This window comes from Aphelocoma coerulescens, chromosome 2 (assembly GCF_041296385.1).
Source record: "Aphelocoma coerulescens isolate FSJ_1873_10779 chromosome 2, UR_Acoe_1.0, whole genome shotgun sequence".
Lineage (NCBI taxonomy): Eukaryota > Metazoa > Chordata > Aves > Passeriformes > Corvidae > Aphelocoma > Aphelocoma coerulescens.
In genome coordinates this window covers 33,640,947-33,660,483 of record NC_091015.1, presented here as the reverse complement: position 1 = coordinate 33,660,483, position 19,537 = coordinate 33,640,947, and the positions used below count along the sequence as shown (strand labels likewise).

The 19,537-nt window shown below is 37.1% G+C and overlaps 1 protein-coding gene across 2 annotated transcripts in view; it reads left to right on the top strand.

Moving 5' to 3' along the window:
* LOC138106419 (electrogenic aspartate/glutamate antiporter SLC25A13, mitochondrial) overlaps positions 1–19,537 on the top strand; it is a 103,187-nt gene that overhangs the window by 72,857 nt on the left and 10,793 nt on the right. For both annotated transcript variants that reach the window (XM_069006995.1, XM_069006994.1), the window contains 3 exons: positions 166–218; positions 1,164–1,244; positions 13,391–13,531. In XM_069006995.1, the coding sequence (XP_068863096.1) occupies positions 166–218; positions 1,164–1,244; positions 13,391–13,531 (275 nt within the window). The remainder of the gene's footprint in view (positions 1–165; positions 219–1,163; positions 1,245–13,390; positions 13,532–19,537) is intronic.

The following is a 19,537-nucleotide window of genomic DNA, read 5'->3' as shown; positions in this document are numbered from 1 at the left end:
TTTGTTCTCAAAATTGAATGTTTAAGTGCTCTCATTATATATAATAACACAAAATTGCTGTAAAAATCGCCTGTTTCTAGGTGCTGGTCTCTACATATATTTGTTGATTTGTTTATTTAATACCAAGTTACTCAATGCCTTGAATTCTCTATTTCCATGTTACAGGTCTGTTACCACAGCTATTAGGAGTAGCACCAGAGAAGGCCATAAAACTTACTGTAAGTTTGTAAATGGACTGTTTTCACATTTCTCCACATTGTAAAATGCATCAAATTACAATTAGAAACTGTTAATATCTGACTTGTGAACAGTACAAGTGGCATACAAGTCTCATCCAGAAGTGTACATGTACATTTTAAGAATCCTATTGAAAACTTATTTTTGGACTCACTCCAAAATATAAAAAGCTCATTCAACTTGTTCAGCTCATCTGGTTGTTTGTAAGTAGTGTAGAAACCTTTGGTTTCACTTCTTAACAAGTCAGAATAGTTACTTATTGGAGGGCTTTTGTTTTTGTATCTTCACGTGGTTCCTGTATGTATGATTCTAGTGCAGCAGGAGATAAGTAATATGAGCATGTAGTGAATTGTTGGTAAGAAAGAAACTTGTTTGTATTTTGTTTTTTTTTTTTTTCTGAATGTTTTACTTCTGTAATTTTGTTAGTTCTTGAGTGTTTGTAAGGCACTTAAGAATTTCTCATTATAACCGAATCATAATATATTGTTTATTCACTGATAAGGTAATATTCACCAAAGCTGGTAGTATGCATTAAAAAAAAAGAACGGTGCTTAATGCTACTACTTGAATTGCCATTGTGTTAAAGCTTAGTATTGAACATTCTGATATTAATTTGACATTTTATTTAAATTTTAAATATAGTGAGCACTTCTAAAATACCATTTTATAATTTTCTGATTTTTAAAATTACTTAATGATGATACATTTTTTCAGTAATAAGTATTTGAATTATGCTGCAAATTTTTTTAAGAAAAACATAGCTTTAGAATATTTGATATAAAATCTCAGACTTTGATTTTTTGATATCTTGTAGTTTGGTAGCTTAGTGGATGTATTTGCATTTTCATTTGCACAGAATTTGCAGCTGATGAGTGTTTTCTCTGACCTTTTAATTTATTAGCTTTCATAAATGTTTGTCTTTTAAGGTTAATGATTTTGTGAGAGATAAGTTTCGGAGTAAAGATGGATCTGTTCCACTGGCTGCAGAAATTCTTGCTGGTGGCTGTGTAAGTATCTTTAATTTCCTTCATATGAGATTCATGAAAGTGCAGTTTATACGATTAACTGTGTGGACTAAGGCTTCTGTTTAACCACAGATCCGGTTCAAGAGACTCTACTAGAGCATCTCAGTTCTTTCCTAGATAGGCCAGCCGTTCTTGATGAAAGGGTAAATGTTTCTGTGCATCGTGCCTTTTAACTGCACTCTCTAATTCTCACAGCTTAGAGTTTGTTTCCTTAAGAAAGAATGTCTCTTTATTCATGTTGGCTGTAGCTTATGGCCTAAAGAGGATTCATGCTAACCTTTCCAGAAGTTAATAATTAGTTACTACTTTGTGGCACCCACTCTGCCACGTCACTTCTTTCCTGATGTGTTATTGCACCCACTAATTTTCACTTTTTGCAGTGATACTGGCTTTTTGAAATGGCAAAGACTGCTCATGCTTCTTTGAGTTCATAGCAGACGTAGGCTGTGTAATGTTAACTCCGTGCATAATGCATTCCTGAATGTAGGCTGTATTTAAAACCCACTAAGATTTTAAGAGTGTTTTCCTTGCACAAAGTAGTATCTTAATGAACAACTGGCATATCACTGGGTAAATGATAATACTTCACTATTTGGTCTAGTTCTGTCTGTTCATATTACAGGTTACTGTATCTGGTGTATTGATTTGTTCTAGCAAATGTAAATACTTTAGGTAAAATGAATAGTTGTTCAAAGACCAGTACCTTTTACAGATAAAGAGCACTGTTTATTTAAAACAGCTTTGATCACTGGGGCAGAGCAATGTTGGTGTGTTCTTAATCTATCTTTGTTTCTGCTGTCATAAGACAGATGAGGTCACATTTTCAAGCAGCTTCTACCTGTGTCGAAAACTACAGTGAGCAGCAGCTTAATAAAAAAATGCTTGCGTCTTAACCTCAGTACGTGCAGAGATTTGTGCTGTATGTGCTTGCAGAAAGTGAACTACGATTATCTGAGCCTCAGGGTGCAGTGGCTCGGTTGCATTGCAGGCTGAGAAGCCCTGGCTTTCTGTAATTCTCAGGAGATGGGGCAGGATTTGGCTGCTGTCTCACTGCTCCTTCTGTTTGATCACTGACCTGTTGTAGACTGCCAGGTAGGATCCCCTTGTTCTGTAACTTTAGGAGCATTCAGGGAAGAAAAAAAGAAGGGGAGGAAGAGAAGAATGTGGGTCTCTAAAGCCCTAAATAAAAAAGCATGCTGTAAATGAAAGAAAAATGCAATAAAGTGCTTGCAGAGTAAAAAGTATTTGCCCCTTACACTAATAAAATGTCTCATGAACATTGCAGCCACAGAGAATTCAGCAAAATTTTCATTTAAAATGTCATTTGATCTAGATTTTTTATTTTACAGACTGCTGTGAGTTTTTTAATGCAGTACAAAAAGCACTCTTTACAGAGACCTGTCATTCATGAGAATGCTGCAGCAGGCTTTTTTGCCAGCAGTTCATTGTAAACTAAGGATCTGCTTTAAGAGATAGGTGGTTTGAGATGTATTTTAAATGTGCTGTAAATGTTGGCTTGCCCTAAATTTATATTAACGGTGAGATGCTGCATAAAGTTGTAGCAGTAGACGTGCAGTGGCAGAACGCCCTGAGTTTTCTTTTTAACTGTAGTGCTCCACTTAAGGGCATAGTTTGGTGCCAGGTAGATAGGTTGCAACTTGTCTCTTCTGCAGGTGGTCTTTGGGTTCTTCTGTAATTTTAAACCCAATTCAGACTAGCAACAGAGACTCTCATTAGCAGTGGTGCCCTGGGTTTTTTGGGGTGAATTTTTCTCTCATGGTGTAAAATACGAGATGCCAAAGACAGGCTTTCAGCATTGTATCGGCCTCACTTTTTGTCCCCGTTTAAGCCATCGTGAAACCTGTGATTTCACTGTGGAAGCAGCATGGACAGTGTTGAATGCTTAAAAACTGTCAGTCTTTGGTTTTTACCTCATTTCACAATGTAGTAATCATTTATGTGGGAGGCAAGAAGACAGGAGGGCATGATGTGTTAAAGTCTAAAAAGGGGAAGCCAACTAAGATGAATTTTCTAAGACACCTGCCCTATCACCTTTCTGCTTTCCATGTCTAATTCTCAGCTGGGATTGTGTTGCAAACACAGATTTAAATTTTTCTTCTTCAGTGCTTCAGTTTCCTTGGAGTGTATTCATTGCTTATGCAAGAGCTGAGTGCTGGGATGCATGCTCGTTTGTAATGTTTAAAATAGCAGCCCTGTGAATACGGTATAGTAATAATACCTAAGAAAGGGAGGACAAGCAGATACTTGGATGGTTTGGGTTGTTCAGTAACACAAAGGGCTTTGAAGGGGTCAGTATCACCTGAGTAGCTCCACTCTGCTGTTTGCCCAACCATTGCCAGGCGTTGACTTTTAAGTCCCCAAGGAGTTCACTTTGCATCATAATTACTGTGAATTAGTACACATGGCTGACTTTTGCACTTGTAACTAAAGCTGATTGTTTCATTGAACAAGTCTTTTTCTGTTTTGTAAACTGTTTTCTCTCCTAAAAAAAAAAGAAAAAGAAAAGAAGAAAATAGATCATTTATTTCATGACCTTGTGGCACTTAATTCAGTTAACAGCCTGTTTCATAGCTTTTTATTATGTGAAGATGAAAGCGATAGGGTGGTTGAGATTTTTTCTTTTTGAGACCCCCAAGAATATAATTAAAAGTATAACCTTTATACTTAAGGACGGCTGTTATGTAAATTACTAATTCAAGATTTCCATCTCCTTTGTTTGTAAGAAATTTTCCTAATGACTACAGTATTTGTTACCCATAAAAATGCGTGTAGCTTTCAGATTTGCACAGTGCCTGACACCCACCATGAACTCTGATCTCTGCTGTGCATTTCGGACTCTCATCACTCATGCAAACCCTATATAGCCCTTATCATTATTAGACTAGTAAAAAGCTTCAGTTTCAAGGCACAGTGTGATGATGCTGTAGAGCTATGATCTGCTGAGCATCTAAACCACAAAGCTGACTTAACCGTATTGAACTAAAATGGGCACAGATATGCTAGGTTTGATTTCTGCTAATGCTATAACTTACCTTCAGAATTCTTTCATAAAAGGATGTGTAAGCTGTAAGTACAATTTGAAATATTTTTTTTTAGAGTGACAATAATCTTGAATTTCTGGAAGCTTTATTTCATGGTCTTTTGCTTGATTTTATATTTTAAATAAAAAATAATTTTAAGTCATACCAAGTTTAGCTGCTTGCTTTTTTAAAACTTAATTCATTTAAGAGCATCTGTTGAAAGTAACCTGATTTTTTTTTTAATAAAGTATTATATATTTTTCTTATTTTTTTGAGTTATATTAACACATTGAAAACTGTTTGTAAAAGTGTCATAAATATGTTTGGGGTTTTGAGACATTACCTTTAATACTAACTTTTCAGGTGAGACAGTCATTTTGCTTGGTACCTTAAATAAAACAATTCCACATGTAATGAAAAAGTTACGTTTGTGTAACTGGGGAAGAGATGCAAATATGCAAAATAAAGAGCGATATAAAACATAAAAGAATGCTAAGAAAAACAGAAGAAGGATTATAGCATGACTGAAAAGAAACAGCTATATGATATATGTTGCCTTGTCTGCATATATTAATATGGTGATATCGGTAAGTAGGAGGCTTAATTTTCAGCAAGAAAAGAGAACTACGTTTTGCTTTATTAACCTTTCCTCCTGCTCTCCCTTCTCCTCCTGAGCACGGAGTCTTTTCCTTCCTAGCTGCTCAGTGTGTGCTCCCTATTAGCCAGCTTAAATCATGTAGCACAATACAATTACAGATCCCATACAGATCTGCTTTTGTTTAAATTGTCAAGGCAATTTTAGGCATATTTCGAGAGACTTTATAGGAATCATAATAAAGTTAAAATGTATTGGACCTGCTTGGACAGCCTCAACTCTGCTGTGGAACATAAAAATTAGATACAGTTAAGATGGAGTGCAAAATCCTGCCCAGAATTCATTTTTATAAAGGAATGTGATGTGAAGTTCCAGGTGAATTGTGCCAAATAACAGATCCAGTGCAAATAGTTTTATTAAGCTACTTAAAACATGTATTTTATGTTTCAGAGAGTAATAAAGATAAGTCCAGATCTAAGCTACATTTTCTCTGTGGCATTGCAGTGGAGGCAGAGGGGGTATAAACTGCAATTCCCACATTTAGATCTCTTACTTGCAGAAATTCAGAGATTTGGAAGTTGTGGACTAAAGGAAACTGAGGGTGTCATTCTTTCATTCATTCTTCCATTGTTCTGAAACCTAAATATGATAACATTCTCCTATATTTGGTGAGGGAAGCTGAGCTATGGTTAAAATTAAACTGAGCCTTATGTATGCCAGGGGAAAAAAATACCTGCATGTATATCTGAAAAAAAAAACCCAAAACAACCAAACAGCTGCTGTCACACAGAAAAGTTTTGGTCTATTTTATTGAGATAGTTAAATAAAGATGGTAATCTTGACGATTGCTCTTACGACCTTTGAAAGCAAATGGCATATGTCTCTTGAACACTTAGCAGATTTATTCTCAGAGGTCTATTCTTTCTGTGGTTGAGGATCCATTACTTTCAAGAGGAGTTCTACCTGCTTGTGTATGCCCAACTTTTACATCTGGTTTAAGGAAAAGCTCAGAAACTCCTAATACATGCTTTCTTTTCTTGATTAAAGCTATTTTCTTTGTGCATATAATTGATGTTGTTCAATAAATTAATCAGATTTAAATTCTGTTTAACATAATGAATATAATGTAACTGAATATAATATAATTAATTAGGTAGTTTTAAAGTGTAGTTTTGTTCTCTGAACTGCTATAATTGTAGTTATTTTCAGCCTGCTGAAAATCCTTTAAATTAATTGTAAGTGTTTGGTATACAAAAACCCCGACTAGATCTGGACTTAAATTTTAATTCACATTTGCAAACTCACTGTATTTCAACACTGCTCTGTTTTAATTGTCTCTGATAAATTTTCATCTAATTTTAGATTTAAGCCTTATGATGAGGTTTGGGAAGGCAGCATACAGTAGCATGATAGCCCTTCCAAGAGGTTGTACCAAAGGGTAGGAAAGTTCCTGGTGTAAAGTTCCTGCTTCTCTTTGTCCTCACTCCCTATTTCCTTGCAGGTTTGGATGTTTTAAAAATACCAGTTTGCTAAAATTTTCACCCAGTCATAGCTACTTAAACTGGTCTTTCCCCAAATCAGTAATGAATTTTGCAGAACTTGATTTCAGTTTGTTTTGAATTTTCCTTTTGGATTAGTTAATCTAATTTTAATTTTTATTTCACAAAACATTTTTCCATTACAAATTAGCGATACTTTCCCATTTTGCTTTCTCTCTCCTCTTTCTTTTAATTTCCTTTCTCCCCTGAAAAAAAGAGAGAGAGAGAGAAAATTTTTCAAACTGTAAAACAAGGAGGGATGCATAGGTTTAAGTTGATAGGTTTCTGAGTCTAGAACCAAATAATCCTGAATGCTTAAAAAGTCAATTTTTTTCCGACAAACTTCCTATTCATTCAATTTGAATCTTTTTCTTTTTTCTCCTATTATGTTAGAAATAATGACTGCAGAGTTTTGTATAAATGCACACTGCAGTTTAAAACATGTATTTGTTTTGACAATTATATTTTATTACATAAGCCTTTCTCTCCTATTACTACTTCTTTTACTGGCAGTAAAATATTACAGTGTTTACCAGTGAAGGTTCAAAAAAAAAACCAAATCCAAAAACAAAGGCCCAAGCTCAAATCAGGAATTAAAATCTAGCTTTCTGTGAGAAAAAGGAAGATATTTATGATGTCACAGTAATTTATGATGTGACCAAGAAATAATGGGTCACAGTTTTAATACAGCTACCATGCCTTAGGACTTGAAAGGTCTGTAAATCATTAAATGATTCTACAACTAGTCAAAATAGACAAGTAGAGCAGACAGAGCCAAACGTTAACATATTTGACAGGTCTGTAAGTTAATTGCTTTTATAATGCCAATCAAGTAGGCTCCACTTTGATTTTTTGGCTAGGCTTCTGAGAAGTGAATTACCTATAACGTGGAAAATATCAAATCCACAATTTTAATTTTTTTCCCACTGCAGACTTGGTCAGTGCTTATAACAAACCATACTCCTGATTGTTTCTGTTTAGACAGGTCATTAATACTGTGTTGTAGGACAGTCCTCACAACTGGTATCTGGGTCTTGGAAATCTGGCTGATGCAGTAGTAGGAATGTACTTCTGTTCAGATTAATTACAATTCTATTTATGAGCACTTTTATGTGAGGATTTGACAGAGCTTGCAGTACATTTTATGTGCATTTGGACATTAACAAGACTGTGATTCTAGCAGTGTTTGCTGCTTGAGCTGCACAAAGTAAAACCTTAGCCAGACCAAGGGAAGGCTGTCCTCAGAAGACAAGAAAGATTAGCTAGAGAAAAACACAATTCTGCCTGAGCAGCATGGAAGCTGTTTCTGTGATAGCCTGATCAGGGTAGTGAAAAGCGGATGAGTGAGGGCTCAGGAAATCTTGTGATCTGAAGAAAAGGTATTTACTATATGAACTCCCTTTGCTAAAGAGCATTATCAAAATGCTGTGTAGATAGGACCACAGATGAGAGAACACAAAATAGCATGAGATGGCTTGTCTTGATTTTTGTGGCCTGACTTTATGGAAAGAAAACATAACATAGAACCAAGCTTCTGAGAACCCAGTATACTTTGCTCTTGACATATAGTACCATGAAATTAGGGTTGTCACCTTTGAGATCCGTAAGGAAAACAGTCACTTTGGACTGCTGTCTGTTACTTGGGAGCTTTTCTGGTAACAGGAACGTCCATAGTGAAATCCCCTCTGGAGCAGTTGAGCATAATTCATATAACACTCTTGGGATCTATTGCCACACAAACACCAAGACTTTCAGAGTAGTTCGAAGCACTGTAGTGGCACTCTGTAAATCTGGCTTCTAAGCCTTGTTCTGTTGCAGAGTTGGTATGTGATTTTGTGGTAAATGATTCAACAGTTCTATGCCTTAGTTGCCCTTTATTATGCAATGAGGATGGTAATTCTTCCATTCTTGAAATCCTTGGTACATTTTTAATTTTTTTTTTTTTTTTATGACAAGGAGAATTCTTTATTTCGTGTCTGTACTTAGGGAACCTTTAATTAGGATTAATGGATGCTAGGAAATGCACAGGAAAACAAGCTGCATCTGGCAACTGGCAAGGAGTAAGGGCTTGGGACAGAGTATGATATGCAGTAGGACTGAATATGAGAAACAGTTGACTAAAAATTTTGGAATTTGCACCTGCTTGTCTTTTGTAAATTAAACAAGTAACCAAGACATTGTAGACAATTTCTGTTGCAGGGGTTGATTTTTGATAGTTGTATAATATATTGCTTGTGTATTTTAATGATTGCCATTAATCGCTATAATTGCTATCCCTGGGTGATACTGTTGAGAAACATTAACACTCTAATAGCAGTAGTAATCCTTTCTTCATCCGTGAAACCAAAACAGGGAATATGTGGTAAGTTGGATGGGATGCAGAATAAAGATCCCGGCTGACCCCAGAAGCTGTAACTGAGAGCAGGAAAGGGGCTACAATTTGAAATAGGTAATAAGGTAATTAGGGGAACAAGAACATTTGATGGTCAGTAGCACTGAAAGGGAAAGAATCTAGTACTTTCTTGTGGAATGGAGAACAGAGAATTTCCTTCTTTGATTGCAAGCTATATTCTCTTCAGAACATACACCAAAGCTTTCAAATGGAGATGTGAAAGCCTGAGGAGAGTTGTGTCTGGTCTGCTCATTTCTTAGTTAATCTCGTAACGGCACAAAAAGCAGTTATATTAAAAAGAACAGGAATTTCTTCTCTCAGTGTAATGAGGAAAATCTGTTTATTTTCCAGTAAGTTTATTGCAGAGTGAGTTGAATACATGAAGAAACAGAAAACATTTTGACTTAAACTGAAGTATTAATCGATTGCTAATAAACTTTTTTTTTTCATTACAGACTAGGCCTTATTTCTCCATGGACAAAAACCCCAACCAATCCTTGGCTATTCCTACTTCTTTCTGTTCAGTAGAGTAGGAAAGTAGCAGGAGACATGATAGACAGTACTGTATTACTGTACAAGACTATACTGCCATCGAGAGGTGTTGGGTGATATCATAGCAATTGCAGAGTTAAAGAACTGCAAAAATGGGAAAAAACCCAGCTTCTTTTTAAAAATTCACGTGTGTAGGTGCATAGCTGGCTGACTTTGTTGAAGCACATTTAAAGGCATACAGATTTCTAGTTGTGTGTGTATGAATCGTTCTTGGATGTGATGTTTCCCTTTCATTTTCTTGCTCTAAATCAAACAAGACCATAAGTGCTTGTGATTAGGTCAAATGTTAAATTCTTTCAGAATAATATGGGCCCTTTGTGGGCCCTTACAGATAATTATCTATGCAGTACCTCTGGGTATATACTCCTATAAATAACTCAAAATTGTAGTTTTTACTTTAATCACATGATAATAACTGAAAAGTAATAGATTTACAGTCAGATCATTTGTTTAAAAAATGATTGGGAGAGGTGATAAGGAATTGAGAATTGAGGGTATTCAAGTTTGTAACTTCAGTACAAAAAAATTGGTGTTACTGGGAACCATCTGTATTAAACAGTTGATGAATTTGATTTTTCTGACACACAGTGGAGAAATCATTAAGCTTGAGCAACCTGAGCTTAAATGGTGTTTATTCTTGACAAAAAAAAAAAAAAGTGGTTTTCAAATTCTGCCCTTTGGGAGCTTATTTTAAATTTTATAATTAAATACATTTTTAACTGCAAAAGCTAGCAAACCAGAAGGCAGTATTCTTCAACTTTTGGCCAAATAAAATGAATGAGCAGGGTGATACGATGTGCTGAGGATATTTTGTCTGGGTTTTTTTCCATACCAGTACTTGGAAAAGACTGGGAAAAAACAGAGTGATGAGATTTCTTCCATTACATTCACTATGCAAAAACTTAGAAAGAAGACAGAAGCCATGCTGTTGTGACTCAAGCTACTGATTTGGAGATCAGGATATCTGGAGACTCTGACAAGTTGTGAATGTTTGAGCAGGGAGGAATGCACACACTGGTCGTACAATTAACCTGTCTGCCTCAAAACTCCTCCTTGTAAAACCAGAGTCATTGTACTTTCCTCACAGAAGCACTGGGAGGAAATAAATTAATATTTATGAGACGCTTGCATTACTGTGATGATGAATAACACAATAGGAGTTACCAGTACTAGATAAGCAAGAAATCATTTCATTAGAGTACAGTAGCCATCTCCAGTTTGCTTCCCCCCCATTTTGAGAGCAAGGAGCTGCAGTTACCAGCACAGATGCTCAAATAACAGAATGATCAAAGCTCCCCACCAGGCGACTGTACTTACTGCCACTGAAACTGCCTCTGCGCAGGCTGATAAACCAGCCTCCCTCTGCATCACGAGGCAGGCAGGTGGTAGAAACCCTCCTACTGAGACCTCGGTCAGGTATTGTCTGGCTCATCGCTTTCAGTTATTCACCGTTTGATTTTGGAGTATATCTTTGATCAAATTCAGAGCATGACAAAGGTTGTTCAGGGAGTTCTGGGCTAGTATCTGGACAGTTTGGAAACACTTCACTGGAAATGACCAGTGTCTCTCTTCAAACCTGCTGTGTGGGCAGCAAAATCTGTAGTGCTTTTAGTACTGTCTGGTGCATGCAGGTCTCAGTGTTTTTAAAAATTTGAGTGTAGTAAGCTTGATTGTATGAAGTGGGTAAATAATAGCATCCATGTTTTTAAATAGCAAGCTGAAGCAGAGGAAGTCCTGTGTGATTTAGCCAGAGCAGCAAACGTCTGATGCTGGAAGTGTCAACACAGCCAGCTGGGCATGCAAACATAGGCATTTGTATGTGCTAGCACCTGATGTACGTCCCATCTGTTTGTATGGAAATTATATTATATTGAAATTATTTGCCTTTATTCTCCTTTAAAATCAGAGATATGTTTCTACTTCCTTTCTTTAAATATGACATTCACTTATAAACATTTTTGTAGATTTTTAAGTTGTTCAGTGTTCTGGTGCATTAATAGCAATAATAATACTAATACTGAATTTCGTTGTAATCTTTTAAAATTTAATATATTTTTTCTGTAGTGAAAATTAAAGGAACATTTCTCATGGAGTCATGGCACAATAAACTGCAGGAATATCATACTGAGGGAAAGTACTTTAATTGTGCTAATAGATCAAGTGATACGAGTTTTTTAAGTAATGTGTTTTAGAAAATGGCTGTGGTGTAACAAACTTGCAAATGAACGTTATCACCTGCAATTCAGTTTTTATCATTTTTAGGAAGAAAAAATATATATATTGGCATGTGGGAATGCCTAATAATTGTAATACCTACACCAAAATTGTTATTAAATAGGAATATGTAATTCATCAAAGAACTTTTCCAGGATTATTTTTATTTATTTTGAGAATTTTCAAGATGAGTAGACATGGAAAAGAATTTTTCTTTTTGTTTTGAATGCTTATTTAACATGTTTCAGCTTAAGTGCAAAACTTAAGTTAGCATATGTGCCACGTAATTTATCAGTCTAATTTTTGATGGCAACAAGAATAGCAGTTTTATATATACCAGGATTCTGGTTTGGTAAAAGCAGTTAAATTAAATTATGCCAATTTGAAAGTCAAAACCAGTTGAGTTACACAAGAGCATGCTTTTTCTGGTCAAAATAGGAAACACTTGGGATATTTCAGGGGTTATGTAAAGACTTTAATTTGTAACCACATTGTGTATGCTCACTCTGAGTGGTAGACAAGAATAGTTGTTCGTGTGATTTGCCGTTTCTTCAGCACATGATTTGAACCATATTACTGAGCGTATTTTTTGATTTTGAATGATAGTTAATCTGAGCTACAATTAATTATTTTAACACTGGGATAATATAAAAAAGATGTGTTCATGGTGTTTACATACTAGATATCACTACATGCAAGTACTTTTAAACACTTATTTCATTTTAGTCATTACCTTCTAGAACAAAATGGTTTGTTGTAGGGAGGGCAAGGGTTTCCCTTTGCATAGTTTGTGTGATTTCAGAATCTAGAGGAGAGCATAGCTGTCAGGCCACAGAATTACGTACTTAACAGAAGTTAGAATGACACTCTGTTGAATTTGAGCCAGAAGGAGTTTGAATGAGTATTTTTTTTAATACACTTAGGTAACCTTCGCATTACTTTTTTTTCTGGTTGCAGATTTTTAGCTCCAGATCTGTCAGTGTAGTGGAAAGGTTGTGCCCTAAGTTACATGTGATGAATGAGATGAACTTCACAAGAAGTAAAGGGAGTCCAAAATGCTTGCCACTGTTGTGTTTTAAATCAGACTTTCAGAATTGGTTGAGTGGTGTCTTCTCAACAAATGGAGACTAACACATTGAAAGCATTTAGTGGTTCTCGATTAATAGAATCCTTCAGTCTGTAGACTTTCTTTTCTTTAATACCTGGTACCTAAATAATGATGTAGAGCTCAGACTCTTGAATCAAATGGCACTTAATGGCACTGAAAGTGGTAGTTCAGAGGTTTTTTTTAAAGAAAGCACAATATACTTGCAATTCTGTTTATTAGAATCCATGTGTTCTTTGTTATATGAACTCATGTCAAAATTGAAAAAAGTTTCTGCCAGATTTCTACTCTTCAACAGTATGATTTCACTTTCTATATACTGCACATCACAGCTTCTTTACTAGTTACTAATTTTTCCTTTTACTTCATTACTTGTGTTAGAGTGTTCTTGGCTTGTCAGTATTGCATAACTTGATGAGCGTGTTCTTGCAAAAAGAATTTAGCTAGTGTCTGTCTGATGTACTGCAGTGTCCTTCAGTGGGTGACCTGCTTCCTTTCTGTTTTTCCTGACCACTCATGTTGTGGGGGAGTAGGTTTCTTACCTTGTGAGGTGCTCTAATACTAAAACTCTTGTCTGCTAATAGCTTAACCGACTGCAGCAGGATTGAAAATGCCTTACCTTGAATGTAGCAGGATGCACACTGCAAATATTGTAGCAGGTTAATATATTGATTTCTACTTTTAATTTCAGGCTGGAGGTTCTCAAGTAATCTTTACCAATCCACTGGAAATTGTCAAGATTCGATTGCAGGTGGCTGGAGAAATTACTACTGGTCCACGAGTTAGTGCCCTCAGTGTATTAAGGGACTTGGGTTTCTTTGGTCTCTACAAGGTATGTTTTAAAAAAATGTTTAAAATAAGCCTATTATAAATCTTTCAAATGAATGTATAATTTCAGTGTTCCCACAAACTTTCATAGGTAGACATAATTTTACTTTTTAAAAAAACAATTATTATGTGATATTTTCATTTTTCATTTTTGATTAAGGGAAGAAACTGTCTCATCTTTTTGAGCATGTGGTTTTTGTAAATCTTACTGAGACTTCTTCTCTCACTTCAGCAGGTTTAACGTTCATTGAGTATTAGTTTGTGATTCCTGATATTCTGCCAGGTGTAAAAATAAGCTTATTTTCATCTGCTACATGATATAGAGCTTACAGTTTTGGAATTTTGCTTTTGCTCTTCTGTGTTTGATTCAGCAACTTTCCCAGATGTCATCATTCATTTGGTGATGGGAATTAATTGCAGCACAATAATAGTGAAGAAATACAGGCAGTGGGAGCCCAGCATAAAAATAAACTCCTAAAGCAAGCTTCCCCTGGCTTCCTTAGAAGAATATTTCCCTAAATAATACCACGAAAAGCTGCCTTTGTGAGTGTATGCTACAGACTCCACAGTTCTGCTTGCTACATTACTGTCTTCACATAGATACATAAATACGTAGAAGCAAAGTTAGGTTTAATGATGGCAGCAGGAATAAAAACATCTTCTGAATGTTGAATCTAATAGGATATATGCTACAAATAATTTAAAGGATTAAGATACTTTTATGATGTCTTCTACTTTTAGATGAAGGAGACTAGATACGGGGGAATATGAAAGGTCTTGAAGTACTTTGAGATAGCCAGTACACTCAAGCATTGAAACAAAAGCTGTAATGAATACCATATACTGCAGAGCACTGTGTGGTGTTTTTTCAGACTCTGCAGCCTACGATTCAGAAGAAAGCTTTCACACTTCCAGTTTGTCCCAGGATTTCCAGTGAAGCAGGCAGTATTCCTCTGTTTCTTATTTATGGCAGTGCAGCCATAAATTGAAGATGCTTCAGAAGACACCAAATGAGCCCCATTCCCTTTATCCACAGTGTTTGAATTCCATCTGCTTTTTTAAGCATCCAGTCTTCTAAAATTGTTCTGTTAACATTACAAAGAAGGAGCCTGCCCGTGAGAACGTGTCTGTATGTTTTGGCCTGGAGAGAAGTTGCAGGTCTGAGTAGGATTTAATGGGGAGTTGTTTTTCCCTTTAAATTGACTTGCTAATTTTTTAGGTGTTTTACTGAAGCTGAGGCTATTGTGTAAACTCCTAGTAAATGGCATTAGTGTGTTGATCAGATTAACATTTACAACTGAAAACAGGGATATTGTAAAGAGTCTGCTTCCCTGAGGCTGCGCAGGAATGGAGGTCAGCTACTGACTTATACTTGGACTAGCAAAAAGAAAACCCAAAATGACAACCAGTGAACTAGTTTACTAAAGTGGCAATTTCTGATTTTTTTTTCTCCCTGAGTACCTCTCTTCGTGGTTGAGCAGAATTTGCTACATTTTTCCATTTTTAATGGCATTAATGTCTTGGGTTGTATCATGAATTATTTCTATCCACTAGAGTAAATACCGGTGGATATTAGTCAGGACTACACATGAACACAAGCTAGTACAGCACTATGTTGCATTGAAACAGACAGTTATCTAATCACAAGACACACAGTTTCATTGCTTCATTTTTGCTCCACAAAAAAAAAAAAAAGCCACAGAAGTGTTTGGGTTTGGTTTTACTCAGCAGTTGTCTTTGTTTCTGTTTCTTTTAACCCTCCCACCCTACTTCTTGTGTTCATGTCCTTTTGTATGTCATTAGGATTCACTGCCTACAAAAATTTGAATGATTTGACAAAAGTAGAGAATTTAGCCTGGTGATGGTAGGCACCCACTGAGCACAGACCACGTCACAAGGCTTGTGTCCAAGGGCACCCTTAGTCACAGCTAGGTCTGTAATTGGGCAGTTTGTGCTGTTCTCTACCAAACACTTGGCACTGCAGCTGCCCCCTTTCCTCTGTGCCGGTGAGAGCATTGGTGCACCCACATAATGATCTGGAACAAGAGAGTCCTTAAAGCCTTCTTCTCCTTAAGGCTTAATTTGTTTTGAAACCACACCAGCCTTCTGTAGCTTCCCAGGATGGTTGTACCCAGTCAAAAGGAGGAATGGCTGTGGCATGGGGAGCCTGTCTGTCTCAGAATAGTTTTAAGCTGCCTTGAGGTGCTTGTGTTAGAGCAGTGTTAGAGGCAAAAGCAGCCCTCTCCTGAATGCTTGTGCTGGAGCTGGCAGTGTTTGTGAGGCCAGGCAGGCATTAATAACGCATTGCATCAGTCACCAGCCCCAGTAAGTGCTACCCAGACACATCCATGGTCTTAAATGGATTTCAGATGAGACTAGATTTGGTAGGTGCTGCCTTCTCTGGTGGAGCTTCTAAATTAATTTAGTAAGTGTAAAGACCAAGTGGACATCAAATAATAATGAATCTTCTACTAATGAGAACTGAAATATCTTGATATGTTTGGAATGTTCATACTCTTAACAACTCAAATTGGCTTTGAACTATAAAAAAGGAATGAGGATTTTATGACTATCTCAGTACTTCTCATGTTGTTCACTCTAACATGAACAACTCTTCCATTTGCATCTGAGGTCTTTGTTCCTTGGTCTCAAGACACAATACTTGCATCTCAAGCCCTTAATGTACTTATTTTAGTAGATCTAGGTATTACTCCATACATACTGCTGTGGAAGAACAAAAATAGATAGTTATTCTAGAAAATAGTTTTATTTGGGAATCTTGGAGTTTCTTTGCAGGCTTAATGGGCCTTCATGTAGGTATTCCAGCTGTTTAAACACTTGTCTATCTTAGCCATGACTTAAACTAACTGATTGACTTTCTTTTGCAAGTGTTGAAAGCAAAATTTTAGACTTCTAATTTCAGGAATTTTAATTTGAAATAAATGGATGTCTTTTTTGGTTATAAGTTTTATTTACCACATTACAAGGACTGCAGTAAAAATTCGCCTTTCCTAGTTCAGAGAAAAGTCATCCCTGAAAACTGTTCTTGCCACTACAGATCCATTTGGCATGCTCTGCTTAGTTCCCATGAGTTGTTTAAGCTGAAATTCAGGTGAAAATCTGTAAGAGTCCCAGATAGTAGTCAGCAAGGAAAAATGTATTAAGTGCAGCCAGAAGATGTGAAGAATTGGTCTTAGCTTCATGAGGCAAATTCCTGCATGTCTTAACAAGATGTACTGCTTGTTATTTGAATTCTTATATTTGGTATTATTTTCTACCTATGAAGCACTTCCTGTGGATTTCAAAATAAAATGCCCACACACCCCTGATACAGGTAATTTCAGTGCTCCTGTCTTGCATTAACAGAGAAAACCAAGGCACAGACAGATAAATCTTATATCTCATGCCAACAAATTAACAAAAGAAATGCTATGTAAACCCTTTTTGCATCCAGCTGAGTGAATCTTGTATTGATTATGATCATAATTATCCCAGCATTCTAGTGCAAATGAATTTCCATTGAGGATCACTGAGAAGCTGGATTGCATAGTTTTGGTGCCTCTCTGTATAAGTGAGAGTAATACTCTTTGGCATCATTCATTGGCATGTGAGTGTGGCACTTCAGTGTGCTACCGACAGAAACAGTTCACAGTAGTACTGTGCCGAGATCTCTGCTCGGTGCTCTCTCTACTTGCAGACTTGATGTTAGAATAATTTTTGTTGAGAGCCAGTCCTGGAGGTCACCTGGGCAATCTGACCAGGTATTTAACCACCTTCATGGTTTAAAGCAAACAAAGAAAAACAAAAAGACACACACCCTTTTCATTAGGCCTCATTGAATTGGCCACATTCAAGCTGCTGTCCGTTTCCTGTGATCCCTCCATTGTGCACCTCCAAGAGTAGTTTTCTTTCTCTGCACTCTCCTTTAAGTGGGCAATAAGGTCTTCTCCCTAGCCTGCTCTTCTGAGCCTGCTCTGCAAGCCAGAGTTGAGCACACTGAGTTCCTCTCTTTATATGCCGTGGACTACACAACTGGCTTGATGGCCCTGCACTGGACTCCCTCCAGTGTGAAAACATCTTTTTTGTATGGCACAGACCAGAACTGGACACAGGGCTCCAGATGTGGTCCAAGCAGTGCTTGAATGGAGGCAATAATCACTTCCCTTGCACTCTTGCTACTATAGCCCAGGGTGTGGCTGTCTGACTTCACTGCAAAGAGGTGTTGCTGACCCATACTCAACTTGGGCACAGTATCCTCCAGACTTTTTCTCCAAAAATGCTTTCAGCCTGTGCTGCTGCATAGGTCAGTTCCAGTCCAGGTGCAGGACCTTGCATTTGCTGATTTGGACTTCATTGTATTCTTGTCTGCCTGTATCTCCATCCTGTGAAGGTGTCTCTGAGCAACAGCCTTTCACTATAGCACACTACTTCCCCAATTCAGCATCATCTGCTGAGAGTGCAGCTTATGTTCCACTGGTTTAGCTATGGGATATTATGACAGACCATCTCAAAAGCCAGGCTTTTAGTCAAGTTGTACAACATCCATTGCTGTCCCCTTTTCTACAGGTCTGGCAAACTGGTTGGTCAGCTGCAGTTTGGTAAACTGGTTGTTCCCAGTCTCTCTTTTGCCCTTCATATGCTTGGAAATGGCTTCCAGGAACATTCGCTCCATAAACCTCCCAGGAGCAGAGGTGTGCCCAAACATCTTGCAGTTTCCCAGATCTTCCTTCTTGCTCTTCAAGATGGGTGTGATGTTTGTCTGTTCTACTTACCAGAACCCCCTTGTCTGACTTGACCTTTTGAAGTTAATAACAACCTCACAATGTCATCAGCCAGCTGTCTTGGCACCACTGGAGGTATCTGTTCTGGTCTCAGGATTGTGTATGTGCAGATGGCTCTAAGTGCCCTGTCTGCAGGTAATGCAGACTTTCCTGGTAACTTGTGGAGCTGAGAGGCCTGGGGACAGATTTTACTAGTAAAAAGCAAGACAAATGTAATTTCTCTGCTTTTTCCGTGTACTTTGTCACTAGGTTTCCTGCCCCCATTGTGCAACAGCCTCACAATTTATTTATTGTCCTTTTGCTGCTGATGTGTTTACCAGAGCCCTTTTTACTCCCCCTTCACATCCCTTACTAGATAGATCTCCAGCTGATCCTTGGCTTTTCTGTCTGAATTGCAGCACACTCAAGCAGTGGTTCTGTATATCCTGAGTAGCCTACACCCACCTCTGCTTCCATTTTATTTTCTGCATTTGTGCTCAGTCATGAGTTCCTCCATGCTGGTTATCTGAGTTGGTTGCTCAGCCTTCTACACAGTGGAATAAACCATCCTAGTGCTTTTGAGGAGACTGTCCTTGGACCTTTGTAACTCCTAAAGTTTTTCTTTGGGGGAAAATTCCTATCACAGCACATATAGCTCAGGGTCAGATAATTGAAATGTCCTTCTCTTCCTTCCTCACCAAAGAACTAAACAGTAGGTCTAGGGTCATAATAAATGCCAAAATTTACAGTCAGAACTTCCTCTGAGACTCCCTGCTCCTTCACTGGGTGGTCAGATATTAGCCATTCTGTAATGATATGCAGCTTAGAAATAAAATGCATGTTAATTCCAGCAATAAAAAGATTTGACACATACAGCTCATTAAGCTGACTGCTGGGTTGAACCCCTGTCATTCTTTAAAGCTAGAAAGCAAATATTTTTTTCTGCCTTTGTCTAAAATTGTGAACTACTTGTGTAAATAAGTATTTTAAAACATTGTACTTCTCAAAATCCAGTTGCTGCTTTGGGGAGGCACATAACAGCACTTTTGCAGAAGGAATTTGTTTCCTCTCTTTGTGTTCTTTCTCCCAGTAATAGTAACCAGGGCATGGAAGCTTGTGACTAGTAAATTCTTTAGCTACAGATACTCTGTAGATGACAGCTATTCTTAAAAATATAGAGACAACATATCGCAGTCAGGGAAAATATCATTTAACCTAATGCAAAATGTCGTATGTGTTGGCAGAAATGG